This window comes from Ranitomeya imitator, chromosome 1, assembly GCF_032444005.1.
Source record: "Ranitomeya imitator isolate aRanImi1 chromosome 1, aRanImi1.pri, whole genome shotgun sequence".
NCBI lineage: Eukaryota > Metazoa > Chordata > Amphibia > Anura > Dendrobatidae > Ranitomeya > Ranitomeya imitator.
Genome location: NC_091282.1, coordinates 329061374 through 329081013, shown reverse-complemented (window position 1 = coordinate 329081013; position 19640 = coordinate 329061374). Strand labels below are relative to the sequence as shown.

Below are 19640 nucleotides of genomic sequence, written 5' to 3'. Positions count from 1 at the left end.
AACTCTGCACAACCAAATTGAGCACATGTGCAAGACATGGGATGTGAGTGAGGTTGCCAATGGCCAAAGCTGCCACCAGATTTCGGCCATTGTCACACACTACCATGCCTGGCTGGAGATTCGCTGGCACTAACCACACATCACTCTCCTGCTTGATGGCATTCCAGAGCTCCTGCGCTGTGTGGCTTTGATTCCCCAAAGAAACTAGTTTCAAGAGGGCCTGTTGACGTTTGGCCACGGCTGTGCTCATGTAGGTCATAACAGGTAAACGTTCACGGGTCCATGTGGAGGTGGACTGTGACGGCTCCTGCAGCGATGATTCTGAGGAACTTGTGTATGAGGAGGAGTCAATGCGTACAGACTGGATTCCTGCAATCCTTGGAGTGGGCAGGACACGTCCTGCGCCACTCGCACGATCTGTACCTGGCTCAACAACATTAACCCAATGGGCAGTGAGGGAAATGTATCGCCCCTGTCCATGTTGACTGGTCCACGCATTGGTGGTGAGGTGGACCTTGCTACTGACGGCATTCAGTAGCGCGTGTTTTATGTGTCCCTCCACATGCTTGTGCAGGGCAGGGACAGCTTGCCTGCTGAAGTAAAAGCGGCTGGGCACCTTGTACTGTGGGACTGCCAATGCCATCAAGTCACGGAAGCTGTCAGTCTCCACCAGCCTGAATGAGAGCATTTCCAGGGACAGAAGTTTGGCAATGCCTGCATTCAGAGCCTGTGCTCAGGGGTGGTTGGCCGAGAATGCCCTCCTTTTCTCCCATGCCTGTACTACCAATGGCTGTACAGTAGACTGGGAGTGTGAGGATGACTGGGAATGTGGTGCTGTGGGTGGAATTACACTAGGTCTCTGGACAACAGTGCCAGAGGTTCTTCCATGGCGATCCTGGGAGGAAGCCAAACCAGCTGTGCATGAGCTGGAGGAAGAGGCAACACGAGCTGAAGAGGTGGTAGCTGCCGCTGTTGGTTGGCCTACGTCTTCAGTGTGTTTTTGTAACTCCACCGCGTGCCTGGTCCGCACATGTTTCCACATATTTGTGGTATTGAGGTTGCTGACACTTTTACCTCTTTTGACTTTCTGATGACACAGCTTGCATTTGACAAAACAAATGTCATCTGCAACTGTGTCAAAAAAGGACCAGGCACTGCAAGTCTTGGGAGCGCCCTTTTTGGCTTTTGAAAGAGACAGGCTCCTAACGGGTGCCGAAGTGGAGGCTACAGGCTCCGCAGTCTTCCCCCTCCCTCTCCCTCTTTGGCCCGTAAGGGGAATCTCTTCCTCAGAGCTGCTCCCACCACCTTCCTGTTCCTCACACCACGATGGGTCAACGACCTCATCATCTCCACTACCCTCTGCCACCAACTGCTCCTCCTGGGTAGTCTCGGCAGCACAGTACGCACCAGAAAGCGGCACCTGAGTTTCATCATCAGATGCGTACTGCGCTGTGGTCACCGCAGGCACTGGCCCACCCGCCTCTTCAGATTTAGAGAGACAAAGCTGTTGGGCATCACTGCACACTTCCTCTTCTTCCATTTCTCCAATGCTGCTTGGCTGGCCCCCTGTTTCCAAGCCAACAGATTCAGAGAACAGAAGTAGAGACGGCTCCTGTCCTGGACTCTCTGACTGCCTGGCCAATTTGGCAGGTGGTGAAGAGACAGATGGCTGCTCTCCAGTGGTCTGTACCTGAGAGGATGTGGCACTAATTGAAGTCGATGCCGATGCGTTAGCTGCCATCCATCCGACAACGGCTTCAATTTGATCTTAACGCAGCAGCGGTGCACGGCGCTCTCCGACAAAGCTGCGCATGAAGGACTGTTCCCTGCTGAAACTGAGTGATGATGAGTCACCGGTGCCCGCAGCAGGCACAGAATCACCACGTCCTCTCCCTGCTCCTCTCCCTGCTCCGCGCCCAGCCCACGTGCCTTACTCCCTGCCCTCTTCATCTTGGTTGACAGATAAAGATAAGCAGAAAAGTACTAAGGCCTTAGTGTGCTTATTCCTGAAATGCTCCTCCTAAAAGGTGTAAGAAACACTAATGTTGTAAAGTGTGGACTAGACTTTATTATTTATAAAATGTGGCCTACACAAGTGTTAAGTGGTATTTGGTGAACTTTACTTTTTTTTTTTTTCTGCAGATCGGGCTACAGAGCGAGTTTAACTCACACGGGGACCGTGCAGACAGCCGTAAACGGCGCTGCAAGGCCCAAAAACCCTCCTATAGGTTATCCTATGTAGTGTTTTTCCACTATTTACGGGTGGAAAGACAGTAATAGGAAATTTTTAAAAAAATTTTCAACAGGCTGCACTATTTCAAAAAAAGGACAAGTTATTTAATGGTATGAGACAGTAACGCACCCTGAGCTGAATCCAACCGGCTGTGGCTGCACACAGACTACAGGGCGAGCTGCGCTCACACGGAGACCATGCAGACAGCCGTAAACGGTGCTGCAAGGCCCAAAAACCCTCCTCTAGGTTATCCTATGTAGTGTTTTTCCACTATTTAGCTAGAGACGGGTGGAAAGACACTAATAGGAAATTTTTGAAAAAAAATTTCAACAGGCTGCGCTATTTCAAAAAAAGGACAAGTTATTTAACGGTATGAGGCAGTAACGCACCCTGAGCTGAATCCAACCAGCTGTGGCTGCAAACAGACTACAGGGCGAGCTGCGCTCACACAGAGACCGTGCAGACAGCCGTAAACGGCGCTGCAAGGCCCAAAAACCCTCCTCTAGGTTATCCTATGTAGTGTTTTTCCACTATTTAGCTGGAGACGGGTGGAAAGACACTAATAGGAAATTTTTGGAAAAATTTTCAGCAGGCTGCACTATTTGAAAAAAAGGAAAAGTTTTTTCACGGTATGAGGCAGTGACTTACCCTGAGTTGAATACTCAGCAGGCTGCACTATGAGCAAAAAAGGACAATGGATAGAACTGTATGAGGCAGTGTGAACCCCCCCTGAGCTGAATACAACCGGGTATATGGCTGCACACAGACTACAGAGTGAGCTGCACACACACACACACACAGAGACCTTGCAGAACGCTGTTAAAACAGCGCTGCAAGGCAAGAGCAAGGTGAACACACAGCGTTTGCTAAATTAGCCTTGGAAAAGCAAAATAAAGCAATTAGCTATCTCAACTGGCCCTCAGTTAGAACACAGCGTCCTGTCCCTAAATGAAATCACAGCAGAGTGAGCGCAAAATGGCGGCAGCATTTTTTATAGTGCAGAGTGACATCATTTCAGCAGTCAATCACATCCTTGCCAGTACTTACATGCCCACCATGCTAAACAGGATGTGCCCACACTTCCATTCATTCCTCATTGGCTGCTGCGTGCAGTTTGAATTCTGGGAACTTCCGATTCCGGTATCCGATACGCGGGAAGTATCGGAATTCGGTATCGGAATTCCGATACCGCAAGTATCGGCCGATACCCGATACTTGCGGTACCGGAATGCTCAACACTAATCATCATTAACAGTCATCCTGTTAGACGTTCATGAAAAAGTCAGTGATATTTCTCATACGCAAAAAACGGATCAATTTTCATCAGTGTTTGCTCAGTGTGTTAGATTTAGAATTTCATTTGATTTTTTTGCATGTGAGAAATGTTCTCAATATTCTCCTGCACATGAATGGCAACTAAGTACTTTCTGATTTTTTTTGCATAGATCCATAGACTTACATTTGAGATTTTGATCTGTGACTCAAATCAAAATCAGACAAGTGTTCATATTTTGGTGTGCAGAACTCAATCGGCAAAAAAATATAGACAATGTTGCACATTACATGTGGAAAATGGATAGAACTTGTCCATGAAAAACTGAGGTCAAGTTGGCAAAAAAAACCATAGGCTATGTTGGATACGATATGTGAAAAATGGGTAGAACTTGTCCATGAAAAAGTGACGTCTGGATGAGCCCTAAGATATATAAAAATACAAGGCTAATTTGAATAAATGGCCCCCAGAGTAATTTATTCACTCCAGAAAATGTACAAAAGACCAGGGTGAGTTCTCTACATTTGTAAACAAGGAAAATCAAATTTCCAAAAAAGAAAGAAAACCTAGCATAACGCTACCAAGGGGAAGAAATGGGATAAAATAATGGCATTTGAAAAAAATCTTTAAATTTATCGCAGTTAGCGGCATCGAAAGTTAGGCCCTATTCATACTCCCTTGTGAGTTTTATCCTGAACCATTGTTTTCTCATGTGTCATCCATATTGCCTCCATGTAGAAACGTTTTCACTTTCTTTTATAATTTATCAGTAAATAGTAGATCTGTGAAACATAAATGTAAAATGTAAAGCAAATTGGAAGGCTTTTGATTTGCACTTGTATTTCATGGGATCCTATAGACTTAAATGGCTGATTCTGATCCACAAACAAGGATTAGAAAAGGACTTAGGCCGGGGTCACACTTGCTAGTGCAATGCGAGAAACTTGCGCGAGTCTCTCGCATCAATACCTGGCGCTGCACCTGGGACCGGAGCGTTCAGCTGCATAGAAATACATGCAGCCACATGTTCCAGTCCCGAGGGCCGGCGGCAGTGCTGGGTATTGATACGAAAAAGTTACGCGAGTTTCTCGAATTGCACTTGCAAGTGTAACCTCGTCCATAATCTGAGACTCACTGATCTCACACATGGAATCATGTTTTTCATGGATGATTTCACATATATTTATGAAACACAATGAAAAAAGGGAGAGCATACAGTCGTGTCAAATGGATGAGTGAATGCAGTCTCAGAATTGCCTGCCTGCCTACCCTGTCCTAATTCTCTATAGCAGTGGTTTTGCCACTGTCACTGCAAAATACAAATTTGTGAAAAGCAACACAGCTCCAAGGAAGTACATTTGTGTGAAAAATGTGGCATTCAATTTTTTTACACAACTGTATGCCCTTAAGGAAAGGATTATAATCCTATTGTATAATAGACAATACCACAACTCAAAGAAGACAGAAGCACCTTTTTTGGTGCTGAGGTCTCTTGTATTATACTACCACTGCATATTCACGCCATTCACACATCTCCTGGCTGCAACCTGTGTTTTAAAGTGATAGACTGTATTGTTCATAATTGCATTCAAGGCAAAAGAGGGACTCATTGTTGAAGACGATAGACCTCCATTTCAGCCTCCAGTCTATAGCTGGAGATGATGTGGCCTTTATGAGGGAAAGTCACACTGTACCTACTCTCAGGATTGTGGTATAGGGTGGCATAATGGACAGCATCCAAATACCTCTTTCACTGTGGGCATGTGTATGACGCTGACCATAAGCAGGCAGCAACATGCCGGAGAAAGAATAACATGCAGAAGCTTACATGTTTCTCGGTGTCTATTGTCAGTCATGTTCTTTCTCCAGTTTGTTGCTGCCTGCTTACGGTTGTTGCACATCATACAGGTAGAAGAAGTGCACGCCCCTACCAACTTGAATGTAACAAAAGTTAATTCATTAGGTGCCAAATAGTTTGATTGCTAATGTGTCCGCAATGGAGAGATGAAATTATAAATAAGCCTAATGTTTTATTCCACTCAGCAGCTACTATTACATTTTGTGTTCAGTTCAACATGAAAACATTAGTGAAAGATCCTCTTTAAATGATGATCACATATTGGAATAGTTAAGGCCTTAAAAATAAAGCAGAATGAAAAGACTACAGATCTTGCAGCTAAGGTGGTCAGAAAATGTAAATTGAGGCCGATTTCTGTTTGATTATATGGCCACTATCATTTCAAGCAAAGTTTTCGTTAAGCAATAGTACAAGTGAGTATAAGAAACTTTGTAGTATATTTTATTAGAGAAATCTACTTTTTTCCCAATTTTTTCACTTATGTGTCACTTCTTCACTACCCTCTTTTCTTGATGCCTAAATTCATAATTCTAAAACAATGTAAATCTATCTTGGGCAAAACAACATGGACTGCTATTTCAGTGAGGTGTGACAACAGCTCCTAGTGGACTACATAGAGAGGGAGGTGGGTGGAGGAGGAAGGAGCAGATTGAGTCACGGACACTGGGAAATTGTGCTGCTGCTGTCTTGTGCTTATCTCCACACATTGCTACACAGCTACACTGCTCAGCAATGCTGTATAATGCCCTCCATGCTGCTACTGCTGCTTTCTGGTACAACAAAGAGACAGGAGAACAGGAATCCCTCATGTCTTTGTGTATTGTATATGGAAAACATCATAGCAGATACTCTCCACCCACTAGTTCAGAGACAACTGAAAAATATAGAAATAGCTTATAGGGAGGAAAACTGTTGAGCAAGTTATATAATGGCCAGAAATATTGGTGTGTCTCATATACAAATGGGACCTTTTCTGGAAAGTCAACTCAAATGATAAGTACACTTTTAAACCACCAGAATTTTCTATTATGAAAGCCTTCATATTAAAATTCATATATTGAGAATCAAATATCATCAGTTTCTGTTTTTTGCTAAGGGCAGACACATCATAAGAAGAAAATGGCATACAGGTAAAGAGTGGGGCATATTAAGAAACAGACAAATTCACCATCACGGAAAACTTTAGAAAGAATATATGGCTCCATTATAAAGTGATTTTGTGTCTCACCTGACTGATATTTTCCATTTCTTGTCCATCTCATTAAATCTATTCATTATCTGCAGCAGGCTGACAAAAGCCATACTGCATGCCTCATTAGCCAACATTGAGTTCACTTACTTGGCAGAGGCTTCCGCAGGACTTGCATACACCCAAATACTAAAGGAGCTATAAAACGTATCCGATGTATATAATATTAATAGGTTCTGGAACAAAATGTCACACTTAGTTGTGTAAAGCTACAGCAGAAGATAAATAGTCAGGGTTTTATGTTTGACAGCACACTTTCAACTTTTTTCTTTTAACTCTATGTGACATTTTTCACATAATAAAAATAGATGGAAATCTGTCTTTTAGGAAATCTATATATCTTAGTTACCATGTTCTGCCTGTGTTTACCGAAAGGGTCTATTGTTCTATAACACCTAGGGAACTGCAAGATGTATGTTGGTCATCCAAAGAAGCCATTTAAACTGGTTTCATTTGCCCATTCAATTAACCAACTGCTCTATATTCCTCATTAATTTGTCGTCCTTTATCATTTACTTGAAGGGCAAGGTTGAGTTGACGTTTGATGCATTGCGTTTTTCTGCATACTATTTGTATCCTGCTAAATATTCCTCTTCATTACAGATTTTTCATTTCTTCCCTCATTAGCTCCTACACTGTGGGTTCCATTACATTAACAGAAAAGTGACCTGTCTCCTCTCTGGCTGTATTACTTTCAGGATATGTCAGTCTTCTTGCTTAATGCTCTGTTCTGTAGTACGTAACTTTGTCATGCTATTTTTACATGGCATTGTTGACTGCGTAAAACAAAATATATATAGGTTCAAATTATTTATAATAAAAACCAATAAATATAAAACTAAATGCAATTGTTATACCAGCAGTCTGTCTTTGTAATGTGGGCTGCCTTCAATAAGGGATTTTTTATGATTGTATAGCAGTCAGGCTCCCTTTAAATGCAGGCGGCTCTTTATAAGAAACAGTCTGTCTTGAATGGACCACGTCATATAAGAGAAAGCCACCTGCGTAGTCTGGACTTTCTTCCATAGTGACTTGTACATAAAATGTTGAATTGTTAAGCGCTGCGGAATATGTTGGTGTTATATAAATAAAGATTATTATTACTTGACATGCTCTTGTTAGTGCAGATTTCCTCACAGACTGCATAGCTCACAGTCCATAAAATGGCTACTATTAGTGAAGCATGTGACAAACCTTGTTCAACAACCTTGTCCAATTGAAAACCTCACATTAGAATACTGCTTTTCTATTGGACAAGGATGATGTACAGGTCTGGTCACATACTCCTCAACTACCAGACATTTTATGGACTAGATACAGTAACTGTAAGAAAGCTGCATTAACAAGTACATAAGAAGAACTTGTCTTACAATAGACAGTGCAAAACCGAAGTTATAGGAGTCAAACGGTTTACCATTTTTATTTAAACCTACTTAAACAGGAGAACATAGAGTCTAAAATACCAATTTGTGATTTTTATTGAAAATCCATACATAGGTAATAAATATTAGACAGAACATAACATGGGTTTCATGTACATCATTCAGTGAAAAAATCCATATGTGTAATAAATGGCTTCATATAAGACAGGAAAAAGAGAAGGGGATGGCAAGCACAGGTAGTAAAGCTGCTGATAATAGCCTTGTGACATGTACAAGTGCCCGAATATATGTAATTAGCGTAAAATGCAAAGTATTCTGTTCAGGTCATGGCACCGTCACTCCATTAATTGCTAAGTAGCTCTATATGCCTGTCATTCCTATATTGGAGAAACTACAGAAAACAAAGGGAATAATTACCCATTGGTGTTGCTGGATCCCGTCTAGCCCTCGGTCATATACCCCGATGCGCATTTTGCGTGAAAATTGTCTCGCTTCCTCAGGAATATGGGTATGCATGAGTATTATCTGTCACTGGTACTTGATTTATTTAAACCTAGTTGCAAAGATGATTTGTAGCCCCAACTGCACGCATTTAGGTAAGAACAAAATGTTCTCAAAGGTGGACAACTGTTATGGACCTGGTGGTTAGGAGCACCCGGAACGACCTGATGGTTAAACTAACACAGGACAAGCTCTGGGAAGTGGGAGCTCTGCTGACCGCAACCCCTAATCCTATCACACACACTAGAAATAGTCGTGGAGCGTACCTAACTCTGCCTAGATGCCTCTTCACAGCCAAGAGCTAACTAGCCCTAGAGATAGAAAATAAAGCCTACCTTGCCTCAGAGAAATTCCCCAAAGGAAAAGGCAGCCCCCCACATATATTGACTGTGAGTTAAGATGAAAGTCACAAACACAGAAATGAAACAGGTTTCAGCAAAGGAGGCCAGACTTACTAAACAGACTGAGGATAGGAAAGGTATCTTTGCGGTCAGCACAAAAAACTACAAAAAGACCACGCAGAGTGTGCAAAAAGACCTCCGCACCGACTCACGGTGCGGAGGTGCCACTCTGCATCCCAGAGCTTCCAGCTAGCAAGGCAAAATCATGATAGCAAGCTGGACAAGAAAACAATGAACAAATAATTAACTAGCAGGGACTTAGCTTCTGCTGGAGTAGACAGGTCACCAGAAAGATCCAAGAGCGAACTGAACCAGTACAAGAACATTGACAGCTGGCATGGAGTAACGATCTGAGTGGAGTTAAATAGAGCAGCCAGCCAAAGAATAAACTAAGTCACCTGTGGAAGGAACCTCAGAAGCAGCAGCTCCATTCACAGCCACCAGAGGGAGTCCATGGACAGAACTCGCCGAAGTACCATTCATGACCACAGGAGGGAGTTCGATAACAGAATTCACAACAGTACCCCCCCCCTTGAGGAGGGGTCACCGAACCCTCACCAGAGCCCCCAGTCCGGTCAGGACGAGCCAAATGAAAGGCACGAACTAGATCGGCAGCATGAACATCAGAGGCAAAAACCCAGGAATTATCTTCCTGACCATAACCCTTCCACTTGACCAGGTACTGGAGTTTCCGTCTCAAAATACGAGAATCCAAAATCTTCTCCACCACATACTCCAACTCCCCCTCAACCAACACCGGGGCAGGAGGATCAACGGAAGGAACCATAGGCGCCACGTATCTCCGCAATAACGACCTATGGAACACATTATGGATGGCAAAAGAAGCTGGAAGGGCCAAACGAAATGACACAGGATTGAGAACTTCAGAAATCTTATACGGACCAATGAAACGAGGCTTAAACTTAGGAGAGGAAACCTTCATAGGAACATAACGAGACGACAACCAAACCAAATCCCCAACACGAAGTCGGGGACCAACACAGCGCCGGGGGTTAGCGAAATGTTGAGCCTTCTCATGGGACAATGTCAAATTGTCCACGACATAAGTCCAAATCTGCTGCAACCTTTCCACCACAGTATCCACACCAGGACAGTCCGAAGGCTCAACCTGCCCTGAAGAGAAACAAGGTTGGAAACCAGAATTACAGAAAAAAGGCGAAACCAAAGTAGCCGAGCTGGCCCGATTATTAAGGGTGAACTCAGCCAGAGGCAAGAAAGACACCCAATCATCCTGATCAGCAGAAACAAAGCATCTCAGATATGTTTCCAAAGTCTGATTAGTTCGTTCGGTTTGGCCATTTGTCTGAGGATGGAAAGCCGAAGAAAAAGACAAATCAATGCCCATCTTAGCACAAAAGGACCGCCAATACCTCGAAACAAACTGGGAACCTCTGTCCGAGACGATGTTCTCCAGAATGCCATGCAAACGAACCACATGCTGGAAAAACAATGGCACCAAATCAGAGGAGGAAGGCAATTTAGACAAGGGTACCAAATGGACCATTTTAGAGAAGAGATCACAAACCACCCAAATGACCGACATCCTTTGAGAGACAGGGAGATCTGAAATAAAATCCATGGAAATATGCATCCAGGGCCTCTTCGGGACCAGCAAGGGCAAAAGCAACCCACTGGCACGAGAACAGCAGGGCTTAGCCCAAGCACAAGTCCCACAGGACTGCACAAAAGAACGCACATCCCGTGACAAAGAAGGCCACCAAAAGGATCTAGCCACCAAATCTCTGGTACCAAAGATTCCAGGATGACCAGCCAACACCGAACAATGAACCTCAGAGATAACTCTACTAGTCCATCTATCAGGGACAAACAGTTTCTCCGCTGGACAACTGTCAGGTCTATCAGCCTGAAACTTCTGCAGCACCTGCCGCAAATCAGGGGAGATGGCAGACAAAATTAACCCCTCTTTGAGAATACCCGCCGGCTCAGGAACACCCGGAGAGTCAGGCACAAAACTCCTTGACAGGGCATCAGCCTTCACATTCTTAGAGCCCGGAAGGTACGAAACCACAAAATAAAAATGGGAGAAAAGCAGCGACCATCGAGCCTGTCCAGGATTCAACCGTTTGGCAGACTCGAGATAAGTCAAATTCTTGTGATCCGTCAAGACCACCACGTGATGCTTGGCTCCTTCAAGCCAATGTCGCCACTCCTCGAATGCCCACTTCATGGCCAACAACTCTTGATTGCCAACATCATAATTGCGCTCAGCAGGCGAGAACTTTCTAGAAAAGAAGGCACATGGTTTCATCACCGAGCCATCAGAACTTCTTTGCGAAAAAACAGCCCCTGCTCCAATCTCAGAAGCATCAACCTCGACCTGAAACGGGAGCGAAACATCTGGCTGGCACAACACAGGGGCAGAAGAAAAACGACGCTTCAACTCCTGAAAAGCCTCTACAGCCGCAGAGGACCAATTGACCACATCAGCACCTTTCTTGGTCAAATCAGTCAACGGTTTAGCAACACTAGAAAAATTAGCGATGAAGCGACGGTAAAAATTAGCAAAGCCCAGGAACTTCTGCAGGCTCTTCACAGATGTCGGCTGAGTCCAATCATAAATGGCCTGAACTTTAAAAGGGTCCATCTCGATAGTAGAAGGGGAAAAAATGAAACCCAAAAATGAAACCTTCTGAACTCCAAAGAGACATTTTGACCCCTTCACAAACAAGGAATTCGCACGAAGGACCTGGAACACCATTCTGACCTGCTTCACATGAGACTCCCAATCATCCGAAAAGACCAAAATATTATCCAAATATACAATCATGAATCTATCCAGGTACTTTCGGAAGATGTCATGCATAAAGGACTGAAACACAGATGGAGCATTAGAAAGCCCGAATGGCATAACCAGGTACTCAAAATGGCCCTCGGGCGTATTAAATGCTGTTTTGCATTCATCGCCCTGTTTAATACGCACAAGATTATACGCCCCTCGAAGATCTATCTTGGTGAACCAACTAGCCCCCATAATCTGAGCAAACAAATCAGACAGCAGCGGCAAAGGGTACTGAAATTTGACTGTGATCTTATTAAGAAGGTGGTAATCAATACAAGGTCTCAAAGAACCATCCTTCTTGGCCACAAAAAAGAACCCTGCTCCCAGCGGTGATGACGACGGGCGAATATGACCTTTCTTCAAGGATTCCTTTATATAACTCCGCATAGCGGCGTGCTCTGGCACAGATAAATTGAACAGTCGGCCCTTAGGAAACTTACTACCAGGAATCAAATCGATAGCACAATCACAATCCCTATACGGAGGTAGGGCATTGGACTTGGGCTCATCGAATACATCCCGGTAATCAGACAAGAACTCTGGGACCTCAGAAGGGGTGGATGATGAGATAGACAGAAATGGAACATCACCATGTACCCCCTGACAACCCCAGCTGGACACAGACATTGATTTCCAATCTAATACTGGGTTATGGACTTGTAGCCATGGCAACCCCAACACGACCACATCATGCAGATTATGCAACACCAGAAAGCAAATATTCTCCTGATGTGCAGGAGCCATGCACATGGTCAATTGAGTCCAGTACTGAGGCTTATTCTTGGCCAAAGGCGTAGCATCAATTCCTCTCAATGGAATAGGATACTGCAAGGGCTCCAAGAAAAAACCACAGCGCCTGGCAAACTCCAAGTCCATCAAATTCAGGGCAGCGCCTGAATCCACAAATACCATAACAGAATAGGATGACAAAGAGCAAATCAGAGTAACGGACAAAAGAAATTTAGACTGTACCGTACCAATGGTGGCAGACCTAGCGAACCGCTTAGTGCTCTTAGGACAATCGGAGATAGCATGAGTGGAATCACCACAGTAAAAATACAGCCCATTCCGACGTCTGTGTTCTTGCCGTTCAGCTCTGGTCAATGTCCTATCACATTGCATAGGCTCAGGCCTATGCTCAGAGAATACCGCCAAATGGTGCACAGCTTTGCGCTCACGCAAGCGCCGATCGATCTGAATGGCCAAGGACATAGACTCATTCTGACCAGCAGGCGTGGGAAATCCCACCATGACATCCTTAAGGGCTTCAGAAAGACCCTTTCTGAAAATTGCCGCCAGGGCACACTCATTCCACTGAGTAAGCACAGACCACTTTCTAAACTTCTGACAATATACCTCCGCTTCATCCTGACCCTGACACAAAGCCAGCAAGATTTTCTCTGCCTGATCCACTGAATTTGGTTCATCATAAAGCAATCCAAGCACCAGAAAAAACGCATCTACATCACGCAATGCAGGATCTCCTGGCACAAGGGAAAATGCCCAGTCTTGAGGGTCGCCACGCAACAAAGAAATAATGATTTTTACCTGTTGAACGGGGTCACCAGAGGAGCGGGGTTTCAAAGCAAGAAACAGTTTACAATTATTTTTTAAATTCAGGAACTTAGATCTATTCCCAGAAAACAAATCAGGAATTGGAATTCTAGGCTCTAACATCGGATTCTGAACCACAAAATCTTGAATGTTTTGTACCCTTGCAGTGAGATGATCCACACAAGAGGACAGACCTTGAATGTCCATATCTACACCTGTGTCCTGAACCACCCAGAGGTTAACCGGAAAAGAAAGACAAAACACACTGCAGAGAAAAAAAAATGGTCTCAGAACTTCTCTTATCCCTCTATTGAGATGCATTAACACTTTTGGCCAGCTGTACTGTTATGGACCTGGTGGTTAGGAGCACCCGGAACGACCTGATGATTAAACTAACACAGGACAAGCTCTGGGAAGTGGGAGCTCTGCTGACCGCAACCCCTAATCCTATCACACACACTAGAAATAGCCATGGAGCGTACCTAACTCTGCCTAGACGCCTCTTCACAGCCAAGAGCTAACTAGCCCTAGAGATAGAAAATAAAGCCTACCTTGCCTCAGAGAAATTCCCCAAAGGAAAAGGCAGCCCCCCACATATATTGACTGTGAGTTAAGATAAAAGTCACAAACACAGAAATGAAACAGGTTTCAGCAAAGGAGGCCAGACTTACTAAACAGACTGAGGATAGGAAAGGTATCTTTGCGGTCAGCACAAAAAACTACAAAAAGACCACGCAGAGTGTGCAAAAAGACCTCCGCACCGACTCAGGGGGTGAGGTGCCACTCTGCATCCCAGAGCTTCCAGCTAGCAAGGCAAAATCATGATAGCAAGCTGGACAAGAAAACAATGAACAAATAATTAACTAGCAGGGACTTAGCTTCTGCTGGAGTAGACAGGTCACCAGAAAGATCCAAGAGCGAACTGAACCAGTACAAGAACATTGACAGCTGGCATGGAGTAATGATCTAAGTGGAGTTAAATAGAGCAGCCAGCCAAAGAATAAACTAAGTCACCTGTGGAAGGAACCTCAGAAGCAGCAGCTCCACTCACAGCCACCAGAGGGAGTCCATGGACAGAACTCGCCGAAGTACCATTCATGACCACAGGAGGGAGTTTGATAACAGAATTCACAACAGTCAACCTCTTTAAGTGGGATAAATTGATAAAGTGGTGATTTGTGAGGATGTCAAATAAATATTAAAATGTGCATCACTGTCCCTACAATCTAATTTTCCTACATACAAACTCCTTACAGATGTTGTCTACGTTTGGATTTGAACCCAGAACCCTATTGAACCACCCTATTATATTTAAAATGAATCACTAGCTATTAATAGTCATTGCACTATATTACACCAAAACTAAAGATTACAATTTTTTTTTCATAAGGATAAAGCTATAGTCAAAATCTTAATTTTAGCCTTTATTGGTGCCTTCTATAGTTAATGGAGCAGGCAGGTAGATCTGCTAATCTACTTTTCATTTCTAGAAGCAGGAAGATAGCCAAAGAGGAGCTGCTTTTGGTACTTTCATTAAAATGATTTCCGATTGGCTTCTCTGAAGGTGTAGAATAAAATCTCCAGTGTATGAGCCAGGATTCATCATAAAAAGGCTTAGTTTAGAGCATTTAAAGCTATCTATAAAGCGCCAAATATCATCTTTATAAAGTAAATACTTGCAATACTGCTCAAAGGGGAATTTCACAGCTTTTATATTACTATCCTTTAATGAAACAGACTATGCCTCTGATTTACATTTGGTTCTGGCCATTTTTCTAAATACTTGTCATTAATGAGTTAAGCGAATGATGAAATATTTCCATGCATGTATAAGATCATTTAGTTCCTTTAACAGGAAGAATAAACAGACTTTCATCTAAATTTGCTGTGACCAAATTACAGTGGTAATTAGAGCAACACCAGGTCTTATCTTCATGCTGCAGCAAATTCATGAAACAGCCATTGCAATTGCAAGTTTCTAAGATTAGCTTTGCTCTATGAGTTGTGTGACTTGAAATAATTGAAATACACAACAAAGGAAATTATGGATCCATGCAATACAAAAGGCCAAAGTTCATTGATGCAAGCTTATCATTTACAAAGTAGGAATAAATGGTGCTTTAATAGTAATAAAATATTATTTTAAGTAATTAACAAAAATATTCTTGTACTGTATATGTGAGCAAATCTATACATCTTTACTAAAGATTGAATTCTTGAATGATAAACAAAATAGTCATACTACAAATAAAGTTACAAAATACCATTTAATTATCACATGTCTATTTTACATGTGAATCATTTGGCTCTTCTTCTCAGGTCACAATCTTAATGCAGCTATACTGCACACATATATAGTTCACAAAAGAAAAAAATATATAGACTTTCAGCACACCTCTCAAAGAAATGTGAATCAATGAGAAGTGCTTGAATCATAATTATAATTTAGTTGGAGAGGGAAAGGCATACTTGAAAAAAATGTTGACGAATTCCAACTCTTAGTTTCTAAATATAGATAAAACATTAATATTAATGCTATTATTAATGTTTTTATCTGTATTTGTAAATTAATTCCTGGCTTATGTCAATGTTTTTTTGAAGTGCACATATATAGTTTAATGCCTGCACTCATATGTTTGTTGACTGCATATACAGGCGCTTCTCACAAAATTAGAATATCATCAAAAAAATGTATTTCAGTTCTTCAATACAAAAAGTGAAACTCATATATTATATAGAGTCATTACAAACAGAGGGATCTATTTCAAGTGTTTATTTCTGTTAATGTTGATGATTATGGCTCACAGCATCGATTCTTCTAGGTACACTTGCACACAGTTTTTGAAGGAACTTGGAAGGAAGGTTGTTCCAAACATCGTGGAAATCTAACAACAACTCTTCTATGGATGTAGACATGTACAAAACCTTCTGTCTCCCCAGACAGACTGGACGATGAGCTCAGTGGTGGCCAGTCCACATCATCACTTCTAGCACCTCTTGTTCTTCTTTTAAATATTTGGAGCTCATCAGACAATTCTAAGTTAGCATTGAATTATGAATAAGTGTCTATTTCTCAGCATTGAGGACACCCTTAATCTTTAGCAAATACCCTACTCCATTAGCTGAAATGCAGCCCCAATCTGGCAAGGAAATGTTAGTGCAGACACTTATAGAAATGCTCTCCAGCCCTTTGGCATACAAACGGTCTTCTGCTGCACTGAAATAATCCATATTTTGACTTGTCAGTCCAGAGCACTTGCTGCCATTTTTCTGCTTTTCAGTTCCTATGTTTTCATGCATAGTTGAGTCACTTGGATCAGTTTATATGTTGATTGTATGACCTTTTGACCACAATTCTTCCATTGAGACCACTTTGGCCAGACTTTCCCAAACAGCAGATAGGTATAGCTGGGTCCTGATGATTGCTGTCAGTTATGAGCTGAAGGCACTATTGGATATCTTCTGCTTTCAAAAGGAACTAAGCATGAAATTTCCTTGTTCGGCCACTGTGTCTATGGTGGTAAACATTGCCCATTTCTTTGTTTACTAAATACTGAGCAAAACACGCAGATACTTAACCAACATGCCCTATCATCAGTGGGGCATCTTATCCAAATTTGTTCATTCACCTTGCATTTTATTAGTTGATAAAAAGTAAACTATAAATACTTCCTTATTTGAGGGTATTTTTACTTTGCAGCATTTTTTCCACACCTGTCTAAAACAGTATGATTTAATATAAAAAAAAGCTTCCTATTTGCTATCTGTACTCTATCCCTAGCCCTAATATCAGGCTCATACGTCATGTTCTGTAAAGATAACTTCTCAGTAGTTGTCGCTTTATCATTACAGATAGGATAACAAAGAAAGATAATTCTGTATCTCCAGTGTCAGACAGGGGTGCCAAGGGCCCACCAGTAACCAACTCCAGAGCCCCACTTTTAACCTACATGCAAATGTGACACTATCAACAATCACAAATTTATATAACAATAATCTGGCTAGATTGTTAAATGGGTAAGATTCTGTCTATGTCTGTACATAATGATCCAGGTATATTGTGCCAACTACTGCTCATATAAGAGGGTGGTGGCCCACTGTTGCATAAGGGCCAACCAGAGGATTCCCCTGTTCTTTTCTGGGCTTGTCCTAGCCTTTGGTGGTGAGAAGTGTTGAGTTCTCCTTCAAATGAAATCTTGAAACAGAGGCTGGACAGACATCTGTCTAAGATGGTTTAGTGAATCTTGCATTGAGCAGGGGGTTAGACACGATGACCCTTGAGGTCCCTTCCAACTCTAACATTCTATGATTCTTTGATATATAGAGGATAACACTGGATCCACCATACTGATGTTCACAGCCCACCTCCTCTCCCTCCCTGCTCAAAAACATCTATGCAAAGCATGCCAAGAAAACATTCTTATAGAAGTAAATAAATCATATACAGGCTATTGTTGCCTATTCCCATGTAGCTGATGTAAACCATAGCTCTGAATGCACTTAATAGCACCCATACCATGATAATGCACAAAAATGCACCCCCAGAAAACTAAACTCCATAATAGGAGAATAAAGGCAGATTTAATTTTTTCTGACTATGGCTAAGTTCACACTTGCGTTGTGCAGTCCGTTCAACACATCCGTTAAACGGACTGAACTAGCGCAAGTGCCGACGTTTGCACAGCGCTAGCGCAGATGGAGCATCTGCTAGCTCCATCTGCGCTAGCAGTGACGGACCCGGGAACGCTGCAGCCCACGTCTCGGGTCCGTCACTCAATGATGGCACATCGCTAGCGCACGCCCATTGTGGGCATGCGCTAGCGATGCATCTGCCATTGAAAGTAATGGCGGCGTTAACGGACTTCGTTACACCGCGTTATGCCGTGGTGTAATGTAGTCCGTTAAAAGGGTCACACTAACGCAGTGTGAGCCCAGCCTATCTGTGGTCAAGTATTAAAAATATTAGTCCACAAGAGTGAAACGGATAACAATTTGTTTCATTGCCAGTAATAAATATGTTTTCGGGACCCAAAATGAGACAAAAGGAGAAATTGTCTTAGACATGTTTAGGCTGGAATCATACACAGAATGTGTTAGGTTTCAGTGGTATTTTTAAAGGTTTCATTTCTTTCGGCTTTTGGTGGTCATTAAATCAGATTGGCATTATGTTTTCTGATAGTCAATATTAATAAATCAAGTTCTTAATACATACTGTGAATTTACAAAGAGTTATAAAATGAGTTCCAAAATTTTTGGACAATTAAGAAATGAAAAGTGACAATTCATAGTGTTCATCATTCTTATACTTTTGTTTACCTTTTAGATTCTACAAATTGAGGAATCTCAAGTTCGGTGTAGAATGTACTATGGCCGCTTGGATTCTTCTGCCTGAGATGCAAATGATATGTTTGCCAGAAGAGTAAGACTGTAAAGATGGATTTATGGCTAGGAAATAAAAATGTTGTTTGGTAATTTGTTTGCTTTTTGAAAATAAAGCAATATGTTTCTCATCTTTAGGTTGTCTTTATTAAAAAAGAAACATAAATATTGTCTTATTGGGAATTGTCCTGATCTATTGTTTTTGTCTTTTATGGTGTGAAGGCTGTTTTGATGCATTCACCTACCTCAGGTTTACTGTATCTCGTATCTCTGATTATACCCAGTCAGGACCAAACAACAAAGTTAATCTTGTTTTGGGAATCAGAGACATAACAGGGATTTGCCAGCATTGGAAATTCCAATTCAAAGGTGTTAAAAACAAGAACAAGGCTTGTGGATTTAATTACCTACTTAAGAAGTAAAGTCTAGTTACAGTTGCATTTCCCGTATATGTCCAAATATTTAAGCAGAACCTAAGTCTGGCTCATGTTGCTGAGTCTGAACCTGAAAACTATTCACAAAGCCTCACAAGTACAATGATTTCCTGAGAACAACACTTACAGTGCAATTTATGACAAGCCAAATGCCAACTCCGCAGAATAAAAAAACTTGTGGCGTTACGATTTGTCAAAGCTTGCAGGTATAAACTGTAAATATAGGTAGGTCACAGGAGATGGGCTATCATCAATATGATATATAGGTACCAGGCTTAGCTCAGACTAGCACAATATGTCACTAAATTCTTCCCTTGGGGTAACTATATGTCACTACTAGGTTGCATTGACCTAGAACCATATCTCAGAAATGGAGTGCCATAGATATTATTGTGCTGCTGATCTATTGATTTTAAAGCACACTTTCAGTTTCACAAGAAAATGATTGTAACGAGCAATATTATTATTTTTCTAATTAGTGTGACCTGCAGCACAGACTTTGGGTAGTTCATTTTGCGGGTTATCTGCAAAGATCACTAATACAGTTTATAAGAA

General features: G+C 42.2%; 1 protein-coding gene across 1 annotated transcript in view; it reads left to right on the top strand.

Annotated features, from left to right (window-relative positions):
• Positions 1-18784, top strand: part of MYO18B (myosin XVIIIB) — a 1113366-nt gene extending 1094582 nt beyond the window's left edge. The window contains exon 43 of the mRNA XM_069750613.1: positions 18596-18784. Coding sequence (XP_069606714.1) covers positions 18596-18609 — 14 coding nt within the window. The 3' untranslated portion in view covers positions 18610-18784. The remainder of the gene's footprint in view (positions 1-18595) is intronic.
• The last annotated feature ends 856 nt before the right edge of the window (positions 18785-19640 follow it).